Genomic DNA, 22,626 nt, shown 5'->3' on the forward strand with positions numbered 1-22,626 from the left:
CGGGAGCCAATCACAAGCAGATCCCGTAACAACGATGGCGTCGTTATGTTTCTATCCTCACCAACTTACGCTACTTACGCACGCAACCTAACAATTGTACAACAATGCTACGTGAATTTCTTTTATACACAGTACACAATATACGTTCGACGATGTTTGATTAGAGTTCACGCGGGTGATTAACGATAATAACGTGACATGAAGTTCCTAATATTTGTATAAATAGATTTGAATAAATAATATTTTTTTAATACATTTTTCTCGAGATTTTGCCAGACGATCAAATTTTCTAACCTCTAATCGTAACCTAGACGAGTGATGCTCGTTTTACGCAGTTTCCAAAACACAAATTTGCTCGTATTGCTCGGTGGTCTTTTACTGTGTCTCGTCTTCATGATACAAGTCAAACAGATTTACAATAACAATCAAAAGTACAACAGATATTTGGGATATAAAAAATATGTAAGACATCACTCTAATATCGACATAAAATTCATGTCGCTATTAATGCCTGGTTATTAATTTTAATCGATTCTCTTGTGCATTAGATGAATGAAATCTCGACAGAACTAAGAGCAGTAGAAAAATCCGCAAATAAGTCGTCGACGTATGTTCATCGATTGAACGAGATACTTTTGAACCATCGGGTCAGAGACATAAAAAATATTTCTATGCCGCACACTGTTCTTCCATTGTAAACTACTGCGGCAAGTATACTTAAAAGAAAGTATTAGATTAATTGAGTATCGATGTCCACATAAGTTTAATAAATTATTCTATATAATATGTCCTGATCGATTAGTGAACTCCAAAACTTTGTATGTAAATCCAATTATATACAGGGCGATACTGTTGCTAAACAACTTCAAACGTAACGTTAGAGTTTAGTGAGGTTCTGTAGTTTACAAGCAGAGCTGTCATTCTCCTATCCATCGTATGTACAAACAGAATTATAGTTGCAATGCTTGCATGTCAGATTTTGTGAGACAGTAGCAACAGAATCACCTTGTATAAAATGTATCATAGGAAGAAAGTGAAATCGATCCTAGTTTAAAAAGAGTGTAGCACTATTGGTAAAAGGAACGTAGAAAATGTCTGGTAATGCTCATTTATTTGTAGTCCTTTCACTGTTTGATTATAACCAACCTTGTGTAGTTAACAGGTCCTGTCGAAACTGATTTTTATTTGTCCTTATAATACATTTGATATAAAATCTTCATTGCAAAAATTGAATTAGGTATATTATATTTAAAGAAGATTTTCAAGTGGCATACATTGAGAATATTTAGTCTTATCATTGAGAACACCTCTTGGTGCGCAACGCCATGGGTCGTCTGTTACTTTCTGCCACTCAAATAATCGTTTTTGTAAATCAGTAAATATTTCCTAAAAACGAAAGGTTTGAGTAAATTACATGTTCTGAAATTCATACATTTCCTGTGGTATCTACCTTTACAAATAACTTGGAGGCAATATTATTTCTTTCTTCTGGATCATACTTTAAATCGTATAATTCCCATTCGGGTCTCTCGTAATAACTTTGTAATGTTTTATACCACATAAGTGGTTGATTGTTTCTGGTTCTATTTAAGAGGTCCTTTAAATATAACAAATTTAAACAATGATTACATAAGTAGTATAAACATCGCTTTGTAAGTGGAAATAATAAGTGCATGCAATATTGTAACTTTACTTTTTTTTGGATTACCTGAAATGTTGGAGAAACATAAAAGTCTTGATCAATGGGAAAGGGCATTTTGTAATTAATATTGTGTATAAGTTTATATCTTTTGGTTCTGATAGCACGCATGGGGTAATACATGGTAATTTCATGATGCGACTGGCTAGCAAAAATAGCAGTGTTGTTTTCTATTGGCTCTGCATCGAAGATCGAGAATAGATTAATAGTAAAACATGTTTTAATTGTGAAAGTAAATAGCTTGTCGACTAAGTGTACCTTCGATGAGAAGAGGAAGAAGCGATTTGCCTGTTAACTGTAGAGGAAATACTTCATTCGTATTGAATGAATATTGATTCTTATAGGGTATATCGAACCAGTCCAATAATGTTGGAACAACATCCAATAAAGATGTTAAGCTATATGTTACGCTATTTTTTCTATGATTATGGATTGGTGATTTGATCATCATAGGTTCCGCCAGACCTAACAGTTTGGTAAAAAGTTAAATATTCTTATATAGTAATTTTTAATCTTATGTAATAAATGGTTTTAATATTACCTGGCTCGTACAAATTTGTTCGCCCATTAGGGAATGGTATACCATTGTCAGACGTATAGATCACTAATGTGTTATCCTTAAAACCAGCGCTTTCCAGTTCTTTCAGAACTAAACCTACCCCTTTAAAATTTCAATCTTCTGTCATTAGTTCTCTCACACGTTATTTTTATCACATTTTATTACACATGCAAATATAAAGCTAGAAAACTAATATATATACAGGGTGCTCTGCTCGCTAGTAGACACAATAGACAGCGGATCACCCTGTAGCATTGTAATTAGGCCTAGTCGGTACATCATGCAATCTAAAAATTGTGTATGTAGTCAGTGTATCGACAAGAACTTAATGTTTGTAAATGAAACTGAACGAAGAGTTATATTACTACATTTTGTTCTTATAATAAAAGAATATTGCTTCACTTTTGAGTTAATAAAGATCTGGGATTGTTAGATTGTAAGAATACCTTGATCTAACCGAGAAATAGTTGTATATTGAGCAGCAATGTCTCGCCTAGAAGCTTCTGTATTCTGAACGAAATAAGGAACTTTCACTTGATCCCACTGATAGTATATTGGATACCAGTCAGGGATATTACCCATGCCAACATCTCCGTTACCAAATTTTTCACAAAAGTTTCCATACTCCGGATGAGAATGACCACAACGATGTGGGTCATGAAATGCAACGTACAAAAAGAAGGGCCTGAAAAGTTCAGAACTAACGTTTATCTACTTCTTTCTTTATTCAAACTACTTACGATAGTAAGTTTGCTATTGCTAGTTAGTATAGTTTGTTATATAAATTGTATAGTTTGTACAGTTTGTACAGTTCCTATAGTTTCTCTATTCGAACTACTTATGCTATTAAATTTGCTGATATATATTGTAAAGTTGCTGGCGAAAATTTCAATATCTCTGAATTTTATACTTCTTTCGCAAAAGTTATAAAGGACAATAAATCCATACCTTGTGTCATTGTTGGAGAGGAATTCCCTCACCAAAAGTTTGATTTTAGTGATGTTGCGACCAACTTGAAGTATAGAATTATTCTCTTCTGTTTGCGAAAAGTCAAAGGGATATACACTGTTTGGTCCTACATGCTTTTTACCAATAATACCTGCGAAACATATAAAAACATTATAAATTAGGCTTTGCGATTATTATTATACAATTTATATAAACATACCTGTCCGTATATTATTTTTCTTTAATATTTTTGGTAAGCTCTGCACATTTTCAAATGAATTAAAGTGATGAATTCCATGGTGAAGACCATACATTCCGTTTTGATGACATGGTAAACCGGTGAGTAAAGAGGAACGACTGAAATTTTGAGAAAGTTATAAAAATGATTGTGAAATGCAAAAAAGATGCCTACATTCTATGTACTACACTTATACATATACTATACTATGTATTACACTTCTTTGCAAGTGGAACGAAGCGTACTACACTTTCTAAAATGTTTTCAAGAAGCTGTACCTAGGTGAACAGCTGCTGACGGAAGAATACGCATTGTTAAATAGCAAACTTTCTTTTGCCAAATTATCTAAATTAGGTGTCTGGCAAATTTTATTCAAATAGGATCGCATTTCAAACCCTCCATCATCGGCTGTAGAAAAATTAAATTAATTGTTACTGTGATCATTCACAAATTGAGACATCGGAGGCTCTTAGGTTTCAACTAAAATTTGCAGGTGTAAGGCATATTTAGATAAAAAACTTCTTCATGGATCGACACGTCGATATTATATCTTTATTAGAAAGAGATTCGTATTTACAACCATATGAAAAAAAGAGATTCGCAAAAGGTGTCGTATTTTTTGCATGAATTATATTTGTTATAAAAATACAATTAGCAATTTGCAATTCTGTTTCGTGTAACTTACGATTCAGATTGTTTAATGAGTTTTTTCTTAATCGCTTTTCTTATCTTGTTATTAACCTGTGAACTTTAATTATTATCTATTATCGAGGCATTTCCTAATTTCGTATTCAAATTATCCTTAAATTAAGATATTCAAGCCTTTTTTGGCCTAATTTTTTATGATCATTATTAACAGAGGCTTCTGGATGTATTGAGCAGTTTCTCTTGGATTCTCTCCTTCGATTCATCTAGGCACATGGAATGGGATCAAAAGAAATCAAAGCATAGAATCCAAGAGAATCACTTGACAGTTGGAGAACAGTTGTCTCAGCATCCATTGATAGTAGTATTTATCATAGCTTGGGTCTTTTAAGGTACATATACTCATACAATAGTTCATATTATCGATAGAATTGGTGAATTCAGCTGGCATTATTTATTGTAGTTTCATCGGTAAGAAAAACCCAAAATTAAACATCTTTACAATGCATAAGATTAGAGTTGTACAGAGACTTCAAATATATGACATCGATGAATTTGAGAACGAAGAGAGGGTTTTGCCAACAATTGATCTTTTGGTTTTATTTTTTGGTAAGAGATAGATCATTATTTGTTAGAAATATCTGAGTATTTTATCCAAAGAACATACCCTACACCTGAAAGCCTTAGTTGAAATCATAATGTTCTTAAAGCAAATAAACTTCATTTAATAATCATAAAATACGAATGAAACTTAATAACGAGTCCATAGTGACCGAATTTTACCCAAAAGTAAGAGCGCATTTTTAGGCGTCGCGATGTTTGCATTTAAATTGCGTAACTCTAATAAGATAAGGTAGATAAAGCAATATAATTTATTCCTCCAAATCCTCTTTATCATCTCGATTTCAACAGATAGTAACGAAACGAAGAACCCGTTAATCTGGCCACGTCGTGGATATCAGTGGATATACTGCAATATACTGTCGTTCGGTACTATTTATTTTCTGTACTTTCATTCACAATACTGGATTCATTTTAAGATTGGTGAAAGCTGGAGAAACTATAGCTTTACTGGAGTAAAATATATATTTGCTATAGTCGTGCATGCTCGTGTATTTTCTTTTCGTTTTACATCCATACAGCGCAACTTGGACAAATAGGTTATGATACACAAGTGACGTGTCGCGAAAGTCGAATTATTAGCGATGAATTTTACAATTTTGGTAAATTTCAAACATATTTCAAACCGTCAGTCTCTTCTCCTATTCATCAATCTAGAAATTGTCACTCCGTTCATAAAAAGAAATTTGTCGAATCTTTCAAAATCTGTTTGAGAGAATTGTCATAATAACCGTGGAGGGGGGAGGTTGTTAATATATAATGATGTGAATAGGTTTGCACGTGACTTAGAAATACACGGCATACTCCCTTCGAACCGCAGCACTTTTAATAGTTAAAGTAACATAGCGACGGTTCCTGGTATTAATTTTTAGCATAAAGTGAGTAACTTTAATATTCTGACATTTTACAATTTTTACTTTGTCTCTTTGTAACTGGGATAAAAAATAATTGAAGTACATATTGCATTAAATCATCAATCTAATTGACAAAAATATAAAGTTTGTGGATTTCAAATTGTTAAAGAGAAATATGTTAAATCATGGTGTACTTAAAGCAAATATTCATACGTTTCATTAATAGCTATCGATTTCAAATGGTTCAAACAAAATCTTTGGAATTATGATATTCTTGAAGCAAATAAGTTTCATCGATATCTATCGATCATAAATTCTTGAAGAAGAATCTATAGAATCATGATGTTCTTGAAGTAAACAAGTTTCATCGATATCTATTGATTACAATTTGCTAAAGAAGTACTTCTGGAGTCGTGATTTTCTTACTTTAATATAGACAAGGTTCCAAAGCAACAAAGTAAAGATTGATAAGTATCCAAACATTAAAGTTACTCGTTGTACGTAGCATGAAATTTACAAGTTTTGTAAAATATATTTACAATTCAAGGATTGCCATAGTTGATTTGATATGCATGCTCCTAAATTACTTTGTAAGGAAAAAAATGTTGATTTTCTGGAGGAATGTTTTAGTACTTCACCCTTTTAAATGTACAGGATATCGAAAACAAGTTTAGTGCAATAGGATATTTAATAATGAATCATGTAAATTTTTATATTTTGTTATCGATATTGAATATTATAGATGAAAGCATACGAGAGACTAAAGAGAGAATGACTAATGAATTTTCAGACCGAAAGAAATACAATACGATTTTAACAAAACATAATTTTAAAAACGACATAGCAATCTAATATACAGTTTTTGGTATTAATTTCGAACGTATATTTTTGAGTGCTTTTTATTGATGTTTTTCTGTATTTGAATTTGTTGCATACAGTTTTCTTTTTTTAAATTAAAAAACTAATTAAAAATATAATGTTTGCAGATCCATCGGATTAAACTATTCTGCTATGTCTAAGAAAATAATATGTTTATTCGATGTGGATGGCACGCTAACCAATCCTAGACAAGTATGTTTTCTTTGTTACAAAATATGGAAATCTTATTTTTCCAATTATATCTTGAATTTTTTATTAGCCGATCAAGCCACACGTTGAAAAGTTCCTCTTGGAGACTGTTCGGAACGAATTTGATGTAGCTGTAGTTGGCGGATCAGATTTAGACAAGATCAAAGAGCAGTTGGGTGGTAAAAGCATATTCGATAAATATAAATATGTTTTTGCTGAAAATGGGCTCATTGCTTTCAAAGATGGCAAAGAGTTACCCACAGAGGTGAGTGATAAAATCAGAAACTTTTGCGAAAGAATCATAAAATTGTTTAAATTAAGCTCATTTCTTGTTGCAGACGATTCAAAGTAATATTGGCGAAGAAGCATTGCAGGATTTGATAAACTTCTGCTTGAAATACATATCTGAATTACATTTACCGTTCAAACGTGGAACTTTTATAGAATTCAGAAAAGGAATAATCAATGTATCACCCGTTGGTCGTAATTGCACCCTAGAAGAACGTCTTCAATTCTTCGAATACGATATCGAGCACCAAATACGTCGAAAGTTCATCGTTGCTCTCAAGAAACAATTTCCAGATCTTGCTTTAACGTATAGTATCGGTGAGTAAAATTTGTACTTGTTGAATGATGGATAGGTTCTGAGAAAAACTTGTAATATTAAATATTATTGCTCCAATGATGATACAATAGAGATAGTTTTTATTAACTTGTATATATAGGAGGTCAAATATCTTTCGACATCTTTCCTATTGGATGGGACAAGACGTACTGCCTCAGACATATTCAAGGCTATGATGAGATACATTTCTTTGGAGATAAAACGATGGAAGGTGAAAATGATTATGAGATTTATGAAAGCGACTTGACTGTTGGTCATCGTGTGACCTGTCCAGAGGATACGATCAATCAGCTGAATGTTCTTATGGCGCTCGTTAAAGAAAACAAAGAGAAAGAACAATTCGCCATTCCCATGCAATGTGCTTAATTCATCCTATATCAAACGGATGAAATATTTTACTTAAGATACTCAAGGTTCAGTTTTACATGATTATCAGCCTTTTTTTTTTACTGTTGATCATTCCAGTTTTTATGTTATACATTGTGCAATTTACCATCAAAGACTTTGCAAGCGATCCCAGTCTTTTTAAATAAAATTAAATATTTTTATTTTTGTAAAACTAAAATTCGATGATTTTATTTTTAAAGTTCAGTTGCACAAAAAAGAAAAATATCAATCAACAAAGTTTTGATAAAAATAATCTTTAAGATGCATTTAAATATTTTATCGATGTTGTATGAAAAATGAGGAAATAAAAAATATAAAAGTACTCGATTGCAAATTAGTTTTGCAGAACAAATAGTGATATAAAAATCGGTATTATAAATATAGCAGATGTATATAAACAGAGTAGTTTGAGAGCAGTACGTTTACTTTTAATTGTAAAATAATAATATAAAATTATTCGTACTGATTCGATTGCATATTACTTTTATAAAAGCAGGAGGTGAAATAAAAGTCGCTATTATAAATATAGTAATATTATTTTCAAAAAAAAATATATATATATATATATATATAATATATATATTATTTATATTAATAGTATATATATATATACATGTACATATTACCCCTTTTCCTCACTTATACTCACACTCACGCCCATACTTTATACAAATTTCAAGTTTAACAAAAGGTAAAAATGATACATATAATTTTCTCTCAAAAGAAGAGTAGACAATGAAATATTTCAAAGTACCATTCATATTGCAAGTTCGTTATGTAGGAGTCGATAAAATAATTTTGTTCGATGAGATGGGAAATACTATCGACTCATCTCGTACAATGACTATACGACTTCCTATAAATGCAAATATGTTCGATATTTTCTAAACGTACCTATAGTAAAATTAGTCATATTAGAAAACAATAATAAAAGAATATTCCGTTTCCATGTTTAATTTCAGTATAGAAATGCACTTTCTTGGTATTAGTTAATTAAGCGTAATAAAATTGTAAAATGCATTGCACGTCGATTATTGCAGGCTTTATATGCCTTGATAAACAGGTACACGTTTCGTTACGAATGCTGTCAGTCCTTCGATTCTGTCTTTCGTGTCCACAATTTTGTTGTAACATTGCCTTTCGATTTCGAGTCCATCTACGATGGATACCTCCAAACCTTTTGATATCGCAACTTTTGCCACCCTATGATACAGTAAAAATAAAAAATTAATATCATTTGTCGGAACATAAATTGCATAAAAATTGTTATGTATCTCTTTCTAACTAATTTTCATATTTGATGTATAATTGATACATACTTGACTCCAAGCGGTCCATTAGGCAATATTTCTCTGGCGATGGATAGAGCAACCTGGTAAGCAGCATCACCTTCTTTGTTCTGTGGAACGACTTGATTTACCAAACCAATCTCCATGGCATCTTCACCGTCGAGTATACGCGATGTATAAATGAGTTCCTTTGCTTTGGCAGGCCCAACTATTCTTGGAAGCCGCTGTGTACCACCAGCCCCTGGTATAATAGCCAATTTTGTTTCCACGAGACCCATTTGAGCTTCCGCTGCGGCGACTCTAATATCTGTAGCTAATGCCAATTCTAATCCTCCGCCAACAGCTATGCCATCTATAGCTGATATCACAGGAGTCGGTAGCGATTCTATGGTATTGGTAATGTCTCTTAACGAAGAAACAAAATTGGAAACCTCCGAATTATCCATCTTCAATCTTTCTCGTAGATCTGCACCGGCGCAGAATATCTTTGGAACCAAGCTACGAACGATCAGCACTCTCAACTTTGTGTCTTCTTTGATGCAAGAAATAGCATCGCTCAGTTGGTTGACTAAATTCTTTCCAAGCGCATTGCGAGCGGCTGGCCGGTTTAATCCCAAGACTACAATACCATTATCCTTCCCATCCAAATATTTCAGCGTAACTTCTTTAGCGTCGTCTTTAGGGTTTAGCATTACATTGGTAGAAAATGCTCTGGTTGCGCATGTACATAGAGAACGAAAGGTAGGGTTGAATTTGATGTTTGTTATTAAAGGACCCATTATGTATAGTTAACGTATAGGTGCTTCAGCTTTAGAAAGTCTGGTAAAAGTGGAACCTAAAAGTTCGTAATAATAATAGTAATAGTACATAAGAATAGATAGATATGAAATTCTTTTTTAGTTCTTCTTATGATATTTATAATAGAGTCGGTATTGAGTTGTAAAATGTTTATAGTTCATAAACATGGATATATTTGTGATAGATATGAATTGGCGATAAAGATTTTTTCAAGAGAGGCTTCAGAAATAGTTAAACACTAATGGAATGTATTAGAAAACTCTCCAGTATACTCAGGTTATAGTTTACAAGTGTGAATGTTATTTATATGACTTGCATTTCTACAAAGAATATTTGTTTGGACACTAAACGAAGAGGTGAAGATTGTAATAGAGAATTGAAAATGTCGGAGAATCAAGCTAATCGCACTATTATCAAATATTTACGAAGAAATGTATGTAGATTGAAACACAAGTGTACCTTGGCTTTTTGAAACTGTACGAGGTCGTAATCACCTCCTTGGACTTTATGCACTGTCTCGTTTCACCAATAACATGACAACATTATTTTGTGGAAGGGAGGATCGTGGAAAGTTTAAACATAACAATGTAACCTCCACCCCACCTTCAGTACCGCCGCGACAACGATAGACGACGACGGTGCTGTGTTGTGGAGGACAAAAAAATAAAAAATGTATTATTGCTGGCGGCCATGTTGGACTACATCACCTGATGGAAACGTCAAAAGCTCGTCAACATACCATAACACGTGATTTTATGATAAATTGAAGTGAATGAAGATCATAAAAGTTACTTATTTAACAAGTATATTATTCTATAATATTATAAATAGCGTCGGATCATATATTTTTGTAGATATTTTAGAGAAATAGGTTTGGGACCACATTTTTTGAGCGATCAGTATATTTTTTTGGCAAGGAAGAAATATATATAATGCATCAAAACTTTGAAAATATTTTATGCATATATTCAAAGTAATATTGCAATTTTGTTGAAGGTACATGGTTTTAAAAGTAGTATACGTTCTTTAGTTTACATTCATTGATTCAGAGAAGTTAGTTTTGATCTTGAAGTATTCATTTATTACACTTGACAACTTTATTAATTTAAAGAGAGATACACCTATTAAGGGGAGAAATAGGTTTAGGAATATGTTTTTTTAGTGATTTGCATGAATTTTTTTAGCAAGAAGGGAATGTATATAATTTAATGAAACTTTGAGAACATTTTATACACGTATTCAAGTAAATATTGAAATTTTTTGGAAGTATTTCCTAGGAAAATGTGGAAGATATCAGCTGCCATGGAGGTCACCATTAGACGTAGCTGTTTGTCTACATTCCAGAAGTCACAGTTTTCATTCCAAACCAATATGGTTTTAAATTTACTTTAAGGATTTGTCTAGAGGTGTTTAAACAAAGGAGAGTGAAACCTTTTTAAAGAAGCATAAGTTTTTACCATTTCATAACTTCCTTTGTAATAAAAAAAATTTTAATCTTTCCTCAACTATAGCAGGTTGACATCAGTTTGGTATAACGTGTACTACATTTTCATAATTGTCCATATTCTCAAAACTACGCCTTTCAAACAATAGACCTTAGCCTATGATTGCGAATGCCTACAACACAAGTCATGAAACATTAATTGAATTAATTTGTAATCAGTTTAGAATATCTAAAAATATATCCAATAGATACTTTTGTTTCTCACCCTTCTGTAGAATTTTTGCTGTCTTGCGAACAGTCTCCGTTTACTTATCCTTAATTCTCAAAACTTTTTCAATGCGAAACTGTTCAAATTCGTTTAAATCTTGGCGCCAATTCACAGCCGTGGCGCAAGGAGGTGACTCCGACCTGCGCATGCGCACTGTTTCTAGCGCCAGTGACGTATCTATAACGACCAAAAAATATATAAAATTTTCCGAAATCATGCATTTTATATGTTTACAGCAATGTACGAAAAAGTTCTAAAATTATGTTAACTTATCAATCTCTTGTTTAAGCCCCGACTTGAATTTTTAATTGCAAATGTTGTAATTGAATTTTTAATTGCGGCGAAAGGAGGTGACTCCGACCTGCGCATGCGCACTGTTCCTAGCGTCAATGACGTATCTACTACGACCAAAAAATATATAAAATTTTCTGAAATCGTGCATTTTATATGTTTACAGGAATGTTGATATATTGTATGGTAACTTATCAATCCCTTGTTTAATTACCAACTCGAATTTTTAATTGCAAATATTATTTATAACTGTAACTGTGCAGAATGTATTCTGTAATGGTTAGCTAGAATTACGTTTCGCAGTTGCATATAATTCCCATCCTACAATTACATTTAGTACTCGCGATCGTTAATCGTTAATTAGATTTAAGTTGAGTGGCCCAGATTCCGATCTGTATCCGTAATGCCAGATTTGGCTCCCAGTCGTGCATGCGCACTGATTTTTGCGTCAGTAAAGTATCTAATACGACCATAAAACTGGTGCCCTTAGTCGCCCTAAAGAAAAATAGAATTATAAATGAAAATTGGAAATACTTCTACAATAATATTGTGTGGATAAATTATAACATAGAGATAGGTGTTAAAATAATTTTACAGACAAAACAAATTTTTTATAACTAAAAAAATGATTTTCATGATTTTGGCGCCAACCGTTGCTATGGGATCATATATTGTTTCCTATAGCTACAGCACTGCGCGCTCAGCTTTTCTCGGCGCGCATGCGCAAGCGTGACCCAAATCTGCCATCACGGATCTGTATTAACATTGGTAGATAAATATAATCTAGATAAAGTAGTTCAAACTTCTCTCGTAAGATGACGATAGTATAACCTCAACAACGTCATTCGATCTATCGATTATCGACGTTCATTTCAATATGTTCCCTTAAAAGTCAAATTATCCAAATATTCAACATTTTCGATCATTTCTCGCATTAAAAACATCGAGTATATAGAATTTCTTTCGAGTTGCCGCACCACTACCATCGATGTACCATTTGATAAGAAAATTGGTGACGTTAAATGTTCGCGTTTGACGTTGGCTCGAGATACGGTTCGATAGTATCGAGCTTTTTTGGCAGGTCGAAAGAAAGATGTCCTTCGATGGTAGATTAGAATGTTATTAGTCATTCGGTCTTGTGTTTGTAAGTAAATATCAGCTGGATGCGCAAGAGGAAACGCAACGCGATTCCGTGACAGGACGTAACTGTGTCTCTTTCGTCGAATCCAGGAATCGAGATGAGTCTTTTCCAGAACTCCTCGCCTTTCGACGCTGACGTCGGTGAGCGATAAACCTAGTTCCTAGCCTTAATTCGCTTATAATTACTCTTCCAGATCGGTTGTTCGCTCGATAAGTCAATGTTTCCTCTGGTGACAGCTAGTTCGTTAACCTCTGCGATTCTGCTCGTCCTTTCCTTCCTTAAATCGTGGATTCTACGTTTAACGGACTCACCAAGCGGTTGTTGACACTTGACCTCCAATTAACACTTTGCTGACCACGTACAATAACATGGCTCGATTCAAATTCCTGTAACACATAACCTGTGATATGGCTGTTGATAACAGTAAATCTTTAATAATTCCCTTAATTTTTCTCTAGAACCATTCCAGGACTATGTTCTTTAAAATTTTTACATTATCGTCATCTTTCGATGGTTACACAAGTATTCAGCCGTGTTTCACTGATTAGTGTTATGTGAAATTATTAAACAAGTTGTGAACAGTTCTTTCTAGCAAAGCAATGTATAAACATTTGTTTTTCCTTTGTGCAAGCAGAGAAGTCTATGTCAGCATTTCGAACATTAATTCTTGCTTAGTGGTTGCCAAAAGTATCTTCGATTTTAGTTTGCATACAATCAGTATGAATGCTTTTATTTTGTACACCTATAGTGCAACATAAAGCATTAACATTCCAGATTTTACAAATTACTTTATTCTCCTCACTGTCTTTTTTCTCTATGAAAAAATTTGCATGTAGCAATAATTTATGCATGTACTGTTCTTTAATTTGTAGTAATAGCAAGATAAGGGATATTGAAATAAAAATCTCTGATTTCAGTGAATGATTTGAAAAACAATAGATCATAACAATTAGTATACAGTACCAAGAACCATATAAATTATATAGCGAAGCCGTTATTAAAAACTGAAATATTATTTCGTAATTATTAATTTATACTACATTATGTATTATATTTTCACCATTATGGCTTGTCGCAATAGAGAAAGCAACTAGCGAGAAGAATATGTCAGAAGAATGGGGGAAGATAATGGATATCTGTGACAAAGTAGGAACCTCTACTCAAAGTGCAAAGGATTGTTTACGATCGATTGTCAAAAGACTGTATTCTCCCGATCCACACATTGTTATACAAGCGTTAACAGTTAGTATATTTTGTAAAATAACCTACTTTGAAATAACAGTCTTCGAAATATGCTTTGATACCTAATGTTAATAATTGATTTACATATAGTTGTTGGATGCGTGTGTAAGCAATTGTGGTAAAACGTTTCACCTGGAAATTGCATCGAGAAATTTTGAGAACGATTTGAGAAAGTTAGTTAATCATTCCCAGCCGCAGATAGCAGAAAGAACAAAGGGTCTTTTGAAAAAATGGGCCGAAGGTGATTTCAAAAGCGATCCTCAACTAAATTTAATTCCAAGTTTGTACAACAAATTGAGAAACGAAGGTCACAAGTTCACTACTCTCTCAGATATGGTAAGCTCCTTTATTTTTAAATTCATTTATAAGACATGTATTGCTATGTTTAATCTTGAGTTTAAATAGTCAGTAACAAGATAACATTATCTTCTATTAATGTTCTATTGTCTTTCGTTTGTTTTCTTCCATTGAGCAAATAATTATTTTATGGAACTGAATGTAAATATTTGTATACGACATTAGATTATATTTTATAAATTATTTATTTTTTGGAATATTATTAAAATGCTTGCTACAAAGTATAAATTTTATCTCGTTGTTCTGGCACTGTTTGATTTCTCATTGTAAGGATTGCGAGTACGCTGTGCTATCCCAGTGTCGATTATGTCTCGTGAAACCTTAAAAATTATATACAGGAAGATAAATAAATAAATATTAAAATGATTGAATTTGTATGAAATCCACAGAAAAGCTTACTGCGTAAAAATCCAAATGTGGTAACAAATTCACAGGAAGAGGAAGATCTTGCAAAAGGTATTTCAAAATATTTAAAAATACTTGTTAATTTTGTTTATCGATAAGTATCAAATTAATTGTGTTCCGTTCCAGCCATAGAACTTTCACTTAAGGAAACTAAAGCACAGAGTCAAGTGCTCTCTTCGCATAGTTCACCAGCATCAAAGAAGAGTACCAGTTTATACCCAAACGTAAGTTCTGCTCTTGGTACTTCCAGCAGTTCTGAAGGCAGGAAGGTTCGTGCTCTCTATGACTTTGAGGCAGCAGAAGATAACGAATTAACATTTTTAGCTGGAGAAATAAGTAAGAATCAAATGAAGTTTTGTAAAATTTCTTTCGAAGGAATTATATTTTAGTTACAACCAAAATTAATGCAATATATATGTGTATATATATATATGCTAGAATAAAATGATTAAATTTCAGTTAACATCTTGGATGACTCCGATCCAAATTGGTGGAAAGGCACCAATCACAGAGGCGAAGGACTTTTTCCTTCGAATTTTGTTACTGCAGATTTATCTGTAGAGCCTGAACAGTTCACAAGTAAGATTCCATATATCTTAAATTACGCATAATCAATGACGAAACGTTACACATAAATTTATACACAGAGTTAGAACACAGTAATAAAAAAATGGTTCAATTTGCTGAAGAAGTAGAAGTGAAAACGGTAAAGAGGGAGCCAGAAGTGATCGAAGTTGAAATAGATGAAAGAAAAATGGATAAACTTCTACACTTGCTGCACGAAGCCGATCCTCAGTGTGATACATCTGATCCACAAGAAATGATCGACTTAGAAGGTAATGCTTTATATTAATACTGTAATATAACTGTACTGTATATTCTTTCAAATATCGGACAAAGATCCGTCCTCAACATTTTTTATGTCGATTTTTTATCACATTTTAGTAAAATATGATAAAAGAAAGAAAAAGAGCCCTCGTTGGATACTCTAGTTTTTTCAACAGAAAGTAAAGAATGTTACCATTTTTTAAAAATTCAGAAAATTCCCAACGAAAAACGTAGTTTTAATTTTGTTTCTTGATTAATTTTCCACATTAATAAATAAGTTGAATAGATTTCAACTCAGCCAATTACGAAGCTAGAGGGTTCAATAAAGATTTTTTTTCTTTGTTTTATCCTATTTTACCAGAATATAATGAAAGATCGACATTGAAGATTTCGAGGTCGTATCTTTGTCCGATTTTTCAGAGAATCGTTCAACTATACATCTAATTTATCGTATTTATATTTGAAATTAATGGTACAGAACAAGTGACCGCGATGGGACCGCTGATAGATGCAGCTTTAGAGAAAGTGGACAGGAGGCACGCGCAGCTGACTCAGTTAAGTTCTGATTTGGTGGATGCTCTTAATTTATACCATACGTTGATGCGAGAACCTCCACCTCCCACAACGTCTAGCTACACCCTACCCAAGATGCCACCGCATATAAATCCATATCAATTTCAAACTCCAGGACCACCACATGTAAGCGTCAACATACTCAGCGTTAAAAACTTTGTCCGCATTACCACAGAACAGGAGAAATTAAATACTTACAGCCTATCGAGGTTGTTGATAGCGCTGGGCAATGTTATTAGCTGTGTGAAACTTGCAGCTCACTTTGTGGAAGCTCATAAATAAACTGTGGATTTTTATGAATTTATAGGAAATTGGAATGTGGAAGAAACTAGAAAATGCACACAGTATGCAATAATATACAAAAATATTGAAAATAAAGGTTATACCATAACATTTTCAGAGTAAAATACATTTTTATGTAGGTCCAATTTTTGTAGACACGTTTGCAAAGATTTTATTTATAATAAAGATTCGCAGTCTGCTCATAAATAATTAAGAGTTCTGACTTCATTTTCGATAGTTCTATAGTTCCTGATTAATGAAACTAATAGTTCTATCAGTACGAACTATTGAGTAATTTATTAAATAATTTTAGGTGATTATCCAAGAATTCTTGTGGTTTTATAGTTATTCTTTTGGTTTCATGCACTTAAAAGTGTTTAATAAATGATCCAATGTTACTAATTGATAGAACTATTAGTTTAATTGAACGGGACCCATAGAATGATTGAAAACGAAGTCATAAGTCTTAATTGTGTATGAACTTCCACAAAGTGAGCTGCCAACTTCACACAAACAATGTTATCAGTTTTATTTTCGTCTTTTACGGCATCTGTGGTAGTGTGGATCAGGTTTCTCTGCTGTGTGTACATGTTTAATGTTGCTTGCAGGGAATGTTTTCTAGTTACGATACTTAAAACGACACGTTTTCTTGATAGATATTTAACGGGGTGCCTCCACCTCATCAACCTTCTTTTTCTATCGGGGCTGGTTCATCTGTACCATATGGTACCAACAATCCAACGAACGAATACATAGGGCCTGCTAGCATGCCAAACATGACATTACCCCAACATTTTCACATGCAATCAGGACCACATCAGCATCCTCCTGGTCACTCTCAGGGTCCACCAGTGCTTGAACATAATAGCCTCCCTTATTCTCAGCAAGGGTATGTGTTAACATAAGTGTCTTAAAATTCCTATTGAAAATGTAGATACATAACAATTTAAATATATATAATGGTGACAACTGTAGTGGTGGCATTGTGTCCACTATTTCAATATTTACAGTTTACGCTGGGCGAAAAAGCAAAATTTTCTTTTAAAACTGTAGCTAACTATACAGAGAAATATTGTACTCTTTCATTGCTCTATAGGAGGATTACACTTGGGGATTAGACTAAAGCACCCTATGATCTGATCTGATACCACAGTAGGTCTCCATTTGCCCGAACAAAACTTTACGCTGTATTTGAACCAAGATCTAACCCAGGCCTACTAACCTACTAACTACAAATATAAATATAAGATAATTTCCTCGTAGATCTAGCCATCACACACTATTGATTTTGCTGAAATTTCGTTTTATTCTTCATTTTTTAAATCCACTAACCCAGACCTTTTTTTTTGCGGTGACCAAGGCACGCCCAGCAAAGCGGACCCCTAAACCAGCTCAACCCTGCGAGATATGAAATATGTCCACTGTTCACTCACGGTTAAACATGCGGCCGAAAACATATACACCCCCATTTTGTTAAGACAAGGTTCGTCAAATGCCCCTTTTTTTATTTATGCAAGGTTACATACACCTTTTTGTTATTACGACAAGGTCCCCACAAGGGATATATTATACTTCTTTTTCTTCTAATTACCCAAAGTACATATTATACTTCTCTTTTACCACTGTTATTCAAATGCATCCATTAACTGAACCATCCAGTTTCGTTGCAAGTTCTAATAAATGGAGTCCTACTGCGATTAAAATTTGTCACCATATCTTATACCTTTATAAAACATTTTTAAATATAGAATACATGTACCCTGTATTTGATACAGCGATATAGCATTACTGAGCATTTGACCACTACTTTGTTACAGTATTCTTAGATTCATTAACATATTCTTGGCATAGGCATCGTTATTGAATAAATCTAACGATAACATAATATTATGATAAAATAATTTGAAAGTTTAGTGTGATACTTAATGAAACGCAGTTGACAAATAAACATATTTGATAATGTTGTGCAACAGATATCCACCTCAAACTGGTTCTATGACAGGACCCTATGGTCCTCCAGGGCCAACAGGATCTTCAGCAAATCAGTCATCTCAGTATGCTCCGTCGAATGGGCAACGCATGATGTGAAAGGAAGTTGCATTTCAAATTCACCCTGTACTCTAATTCAAGCTGTACAATATTACTATATTATAATTATTTAAATAAACATACCCGAAGTAGCCAAAGATACTCGGCTTTTGATGGGAGTTTTGCATTCGAAGGTTATCGTCTAAGCTTACTACGCAGACAAAGGTATCTAAAATTGATGGGAGGATGACGATTCTATTTAATTCATTGACAGTTCTATTTAAAAGCTTATCTATTCGTTTTATTCTTTAAAGAAGTCAATTTTGTCCTGATCGGTATCTGATACTCTACTACTCTACTTTGTGAACACCGTTATGACTCATAATACTTGTAATTGGCATCAACCATGGAATATGATTGTTGTCCTATGTACACCAATACGTAATCTTAAGTTCTTGAACTTTGTCTAATAATGTATCGTGTACAATCATACATTATGAGTTATGCTATCCGTTGCGATACACATAAATAGAGTAGTGAATGAAACAGTATGGCAGACGGTGGAAACTGTATCAAGAGTTTGATCGTATTTTATAGTTTTTTACTGTCATTCATTCTCGATAAATAATTGTAAAGCCTTGATATGCATTCTGCTGCACATGAATCCTTTTTTAAAGTAAAGCTTGCGTAACAGTGTGGCTTGGAAAGCTGCACAAGTGAAATATTGATTTAAATCTAAAAAATAATTATAACGAGACTTGTCCACTATGTATAACATCTATTTCCAATTAATTGTTTAACTAGGAGGACTTTCTATAAAATGTTAGCGCATAATATTGTCGGTCTTCGAGTTAAAAGAAGGAAAATGAAAGAAGATAATGACTGTATTCTCTTAAGATTAGTTTCAATTGAAATTCGAAGAAAGGCGATTTGAATTCTATTAGGATAAGTGAAATCTGAAGACTTTCTTCGCCAATTGTCTTTATTTTTGGTTTACGTCCTAAGTTTATATTCAGAAAGCGGAATACAATGTTATTTATTAATACTACTAATAAGAAATAAAATAACGAATGTTAATAAGTATTGATTCAATAAATAATTGTTATATGATTCAGGAGTTACTGAATTACAAATGTAAGGGTTTAGCGATTCTGATGATTCATTTCATTCGTGACTCAGGAATTACAGCACTTAAATTAAATGTATGATAAGCAAATGTCTTGTGTAAACTATTCGCTAGTAATGTTTAAAGAACAAGATATTGAAATAGAGAAATTATAAAGCTAGGGTTAATTGAAATTATATATTTGTTTATATGAATGTCATATGTAATGATGTATAGTAGTACCGCAAATGCGCATAATTCTGGAAGCAAAATCTATGTACTGATTGCCATATTCAATAAGTAAGTTTTTGTAACCCAATTAAATAACTAATTGGAATGTTCATTTTTCTTGTTATGGCGATCGGTAATTCCCACTTGCAATGTTCTTGCAAAACGGTTATAAGAAAGGCATTCTAATAGTTTTAAACTCTTGCATAACGTTACCAACATTTGCGACATTGTAAAATAATAAGTGCATTATTGAACTACGAAATGTTTCAATTTTTTAAAATTTGAACTGATACAAAGAAAATATTATTAGGCAAGAAAATATTTACAGTTCCTTTTGGTTGTTTAAATCGTTTTCATTGAAATGAATAGTCATCTACATATAACTTATCTAACAGTCATCTTTCTCAATAAAGATGCAGATCAGGGCCGGTTTTAGCAATATTGGCGCCCCGGGCAAGATTATCGTTGCGCCCCTTCAGAGGCTTAAAATTTTTAAGAAAAACAGACAAGATAATAATATCAAACGATGAATCTGTAGCTAGATTGTAAAGATTGTTAAACTACAATATATAGCAGCTTTACTAATCTACATTGGACTGGGACGCCCCCAAAAATCTGACGCCCCGGGCGGTTGCCCGACCCTAACGCCGGCCCTGATGCAGATGTTATGTATAATAACTTTATCATCTCTCAAGAAGAGATAAAAATTTATACGTGCGCTTTTCAACAGATTACTGACAATTATAAACAAGTTGAACGTTAAAGTGGTTCTTTTTCAACTGTACTAGTCAAAACAAAACTCAAATACAGAAAGTATTAATAACGATATATTTTCTATAATAAAATTCTGAAATTATTATTTGATTATGATTTTTAATAAAAAAAAAAGTAGTGATTGATACAATTACATTTGCAATTAATTTTTCACGAATTATTTTATCCACATAGTCGTTGTATGATCGAGTTCACGGCAACTTCGAGACAATAATCGAATTGAAGAATAAGCTACAAGTGGTTGCCGCATAAAAGAAGTACACCAGCTCCTACGAGGTGACAACCGACTCGACAAATCTGCCAGCATGGGTTGACGCATAATAGGACCATGCCTGCGCCTACGAGATGGTAACCAAACCGACACACCGGGTAGCTTAGGTTGCCGCATGAAAGGGGCACCCCTGTGCCTGCGAGGTGACAACCGTATCGACACACAAGTGTAAGGATATTTATTTAGAGATACGTCGAAAACTGTCAAAATTCCAAGACAACACGCTATATATCAGAAAAAATCAAATCGAAATACAAATTGAATGACTAATCAATAAATTACTAACACAAATTGATAAACATAACTGACAACTATAAAACACACAAACATACCTAGTGGTTTAAATATAAACATTCATTCAACATTTAGGTTAAACTTTATTTTGGCGAACCCAACATTTTTAAGTTTTTTTTACATAAGCCTGTAGATTTCGGCGAGTGACTGGTATTTGTCAGGAATTCGTCCCCGTCGAGAAAATAGGCCCCAACCAATTCTGTTAATTCGAAATATGACAGTTTTAAAAAATAGTTATAACAATATAAAAGTAATACATAATGTAGTCCGCCATCACCGAGAATCTGTTTTACCGACAGAGGGTATGGCTACAAGACAATATGGCGTCGAAAGTGTCAGTCAAACTTCTGAACTAGTGGATTCCTCGCCTTAAAACTAGCATTTTCGAATTTTTCTCAGCAAAATTTACAGGATTATGCAAAAGAAACTCAAAAATTTTAAGTGCAGCCAACATTTACATTACAATAGATTACACAAGCTACTAGTGATTGCCGCATAAAAGGAGCACCCTGTGCCTACGAGATGACAACCGTACCGACAAACAGGGGGCCTCTCTGCGTCTACGAGATGGCAACCAAACTGACAAACCGGCTAGCATGGGTTGCCATATGAAAGGGGCACCTCAGCGCCTAGGAAATTACAACCGTACCGACATACAGGCTAGTGTCTGCTGCTGCATACCAGAGGCACCTTTGCGCCAACGATATAACAACCGGGCCTACTAACAGGAAAGCCACGAAATTCAAGTGATCATTTCTAGCAAAGTAAACAGTAAATTGAACCCTTATTTTATACAGATATGTATTAAGATGTCAATTTCAAGTTGTCAATATTTTATTTTTGAACAAACCACCTAACGTAACGAAAAATGTACGCCATGTCTCGGGAAACCGTTCAAGTTTGTCGTGAAATAGTTTCTATCCTCTGTCGCTAGATGGTGCCACTGTCATGAAAAATATTCGAAACCTAAATTCTCTACATGTAATTGTTGATTTGCACACTTATAATTGACTGATATCAAGTCTCTAAGATAAGAATAAAAGCTTGTCTAACAAAGAATAACCGAGCAGTCAAATAAGCATCGCAAGTAAATCGCAGAACAGTGCTTTTATTCGTCGTTTATTATTCAATAAATAAATTGAGTTCGGAAAGCAACAAACTATAAGCGTTTTAACTCGTCCAAAAATGACACGAATGAAAACAAAAAACTAAATTGGTTATTTTCGTCTCAATATCAGCTACAATTTTCATATGACAAAAAATCGACTTCCATTTAAAAAAAATGGCCGCTATGAAGAAATATCTTAAGTAATGCCATCTATAATCGAATTGATAACTCCATTACCTGCTCCCCTCGGAAT

At 33.3% G+C, this 22,626-nt stretch overlaps 4 protein-coding genes across 12 annotated transcripts; 2 read left to right on the plus strand and 2 right to left on the minus strand.

Moving 5' to 3' along the window:
- The first annotated feature begins 43 nt into the window (after positions 1-43).
- On the plus strand, positions 44-8,168 carry LOC128879678 (uncharacterized). Of its 5 annotated transcripts, XM_054129049.1 has the most exons (6): positions 44-462; positions 549-707; positions 6,551-6,635; positions 6,703-6,897; positions 6,971-7,238; positions 7,358-8,168. In XM_054129049.1, exons 3-6 carry the CDS (start codon positions 6,576-6,578, stop codon positions 7,621-7,623), a joined length of 789 nt encoding a protein of 262 aa, XP_053985024.1. In that variant the 5' UTR covers positions 44-462; positions 549-707; positions 6,551-6,575; the 3' UTR covers positions 7,624-8,168. The 5 variants fall into 5 exon arrangements, with proteins under 5 accessions (XP_053985024.1, XP_053985026.1, XP_053985028.1 ...); XM_054129051.1 differs by lacking the exons at positions 44-462; positions 549-707 and adding an exon at positions 4,014-5,079; XM_054129053.1 differs by lacking the exons at positions 44-462; positions 549-707 and adding an exon at positions 5,170-5,312.
- Positions 1,164-5,443, minus strand: LOC128879677 (N-sulphoglucosamine sulphohydrolase). Of its 3 annotated transcripts, XM_054129047.1 has the most exons (10): positions 4,873-5,009; positions 3,723-3,852; positions 3,427-3,563; positions 3,207-3,357; positions 2,705-2,943; positions 2,241-2,360; positions 1,958-2,164; positions 1,709-1,878; positions 1,451-1,597; positions 1,164-1,386 (listed from the first exon to the last, which is right to left on the minus strand). In XM_054129047.1, the coding sequence occupies exons 1-10, from the start codon at positions 4,985-4,987 to the stop codon at positions 1,249-1,251; spliced, it is 1,554 nt and encodes a 517-aa protein (XP_053985022.1). In that variant the 5' UTR covers positions 4,988-5,009; the 3' UTR covers positions 1,164-1,248. The 3 variants fall into 3 exon arrangements, with proteins under 3 accessions (XP_053985022.1, XP_053985023.1, XP_053985021.1); XM_054129048.1 differs by lacking the exon at positions 4,873-5,009 and adding an exon at positions 5,337-5,443 and having other exon boundaries at positions 1,451-1,878; XM_054129046.1 differs by having other exon boundaries at positions 1,451-1,878.
- An 80-nt stretch (positions 8,169-8,248) lies between the features above and the next one.
- LOC128879574 (methylglutaconyl-CoA hydratase, mitochondrial) lies at positions 8,249-10,338 on the minus strand. The gene is made up of 3 exons (XM_054128864.1): positions 10,191-10,338; positions 8,964-9,768; positions 8,249-8,847 (listed from the first exon to the last, which is right to left on the minus strand). Exons 2-3 carry the CDS (start codon positions 9,710-9,712, stop codon positions 8,688-8,690), a joined length of 909 nt encoding a protein of 302 aa, XP_053984839.1. The 5' UTR covers positions 9,713-9,768; positions 10,191-10,338; the 3' UTR covers positions 8,249-8,687.
- Positions 10,339-12,157: 1,819 nt separating this feature from the next.
- LOC128879573 (signal transducing adapter molecule 1) lies at positions 12,158-18,750 on the plus strand. 3 transcript variants are annotated; one of them, XM_054128860.1, is made up of 10 exons: positions 12,158-13,015; positions 13,957-14,117; positions 14,208-14,453; positions 14,864-14,930; positions 15,006-15,215; positions 15,339-15,458; positions 15,527-15,715; positions 16,186-16,406; positions 17,219-17,451; positions 18,536-18,750. In XM_054128860.1, exons 1-10 carry the CDS (start codon positions 12,973-12,975, stop codon positions 18,648-18,650), a joined length of 1,605 nt encoding a protein of 534 aa, XP_053984835.1. In that variant the 5' UTR covers positions 12,158-12,972; the 3' UTR covers positions 18,651-18,750. The 3 variants fall into 3 exon arrangements, with proteins under 3 accessions (XP_053984835.1, XP_053984837.1, XP_053984836.1); XM_054128862.1 differs by having other exon boundaries at positions 15,569-15,715; XM_054128861.1 differs by lacking the exon at positions 18,536-18,750 and adding an exon at positions 17,923-18,433.
- Positions 18,751-22,626: the final 3,876 nt, after the last annotated feature.

This window comes from Hylaeus volcanicus, chromosome 7 (assembly GCF_026283585.1).
Source record: "Hylaeus volcanicus isolate JK05 chromosome 7, UHH_iyHylVolc1.0_haploid, whole genome shotgun sequence".
Classification (NCBI taxonomy): Eukaryota; Metazoa; Arthropoda; class Insecta; order Hymenoptera; family Colletidae; genus Hylaeus; species Hylaeus volcanicus.

Coding starts and splice junctions, on each gene's coding strand:
- LOC128879677 (XM_054129046.1), bottom strand. CDS start 4,987: ATGATAAAGAGGATTTGGAGGAATAAATTATATTGCTTTATCTACCTT. Junction 2,361..2,704: donor TATTTCTCGGTTAGATCAAG/GTATTCTTACAA, acceptor GAAATTTTAAAG/GGGTAGGTTTAGTTCTGAAA. Junction 1,387..1,450: donor CCTCCAAGTTATTTGTAAAG/GTAGATACCACA, acceptor TTTCGTTTTTAG/GAAATATTTACTGATTTACA.
- LOC128879678 (XM_054129049.1), top strand. CDS start 6,576: ATGTCTAAGAAAATAATATGTTTATTCGATGTGGATGGCACGCTAACC. Junction 6,898..6,970: donor GCAAAGAGTTACCCACAGAG/GTGAGTGATAAA, acceptor TTCTTGTTGCAG/ACGATTCAAAGTAATATTGG. Junction 7,239..7,357: donor TGCTTTAACGTATAGTATCG/GTGAGTAAAATT, acceptor TTGTATATATAG/GAGGTCAAATATCTTTCGAC.
- LOC128879574 (XM_054128864.1), bottom strand. CDS start 9,712: ATGGGTCCTTTAATAACAAACATCAAATTCAACCCTACCTTTCGTTCT. Junction 8,848..8,963: donor AATGGACCGCTTGGAGTCAA/GTATGTATCAAT, acceptor ACTGTATCATAG/GGTGGCAAAAGTTGCGATAT.
- LOC128879573 (XM_054128860.1), top strand. CDS start 12,973: ATGAGTCTTTTCCAGAACTCCTCGCCTTTCGACGCTGACGTCG. Junction 14,454..14,863: donor TCACTACTCTCTCAGATATG/GTAAGCTCCTTT, acceptor TGAAATCCACAG/AAAAGCTTACTGCGTAAAAA. Junction 15,716..16,185: donor AGAAATGATCGACTTAGAAG/GTAATGCTTTAT, acceptor TTAATGGTACAG/AACAAGTGACCGCGATGGGA.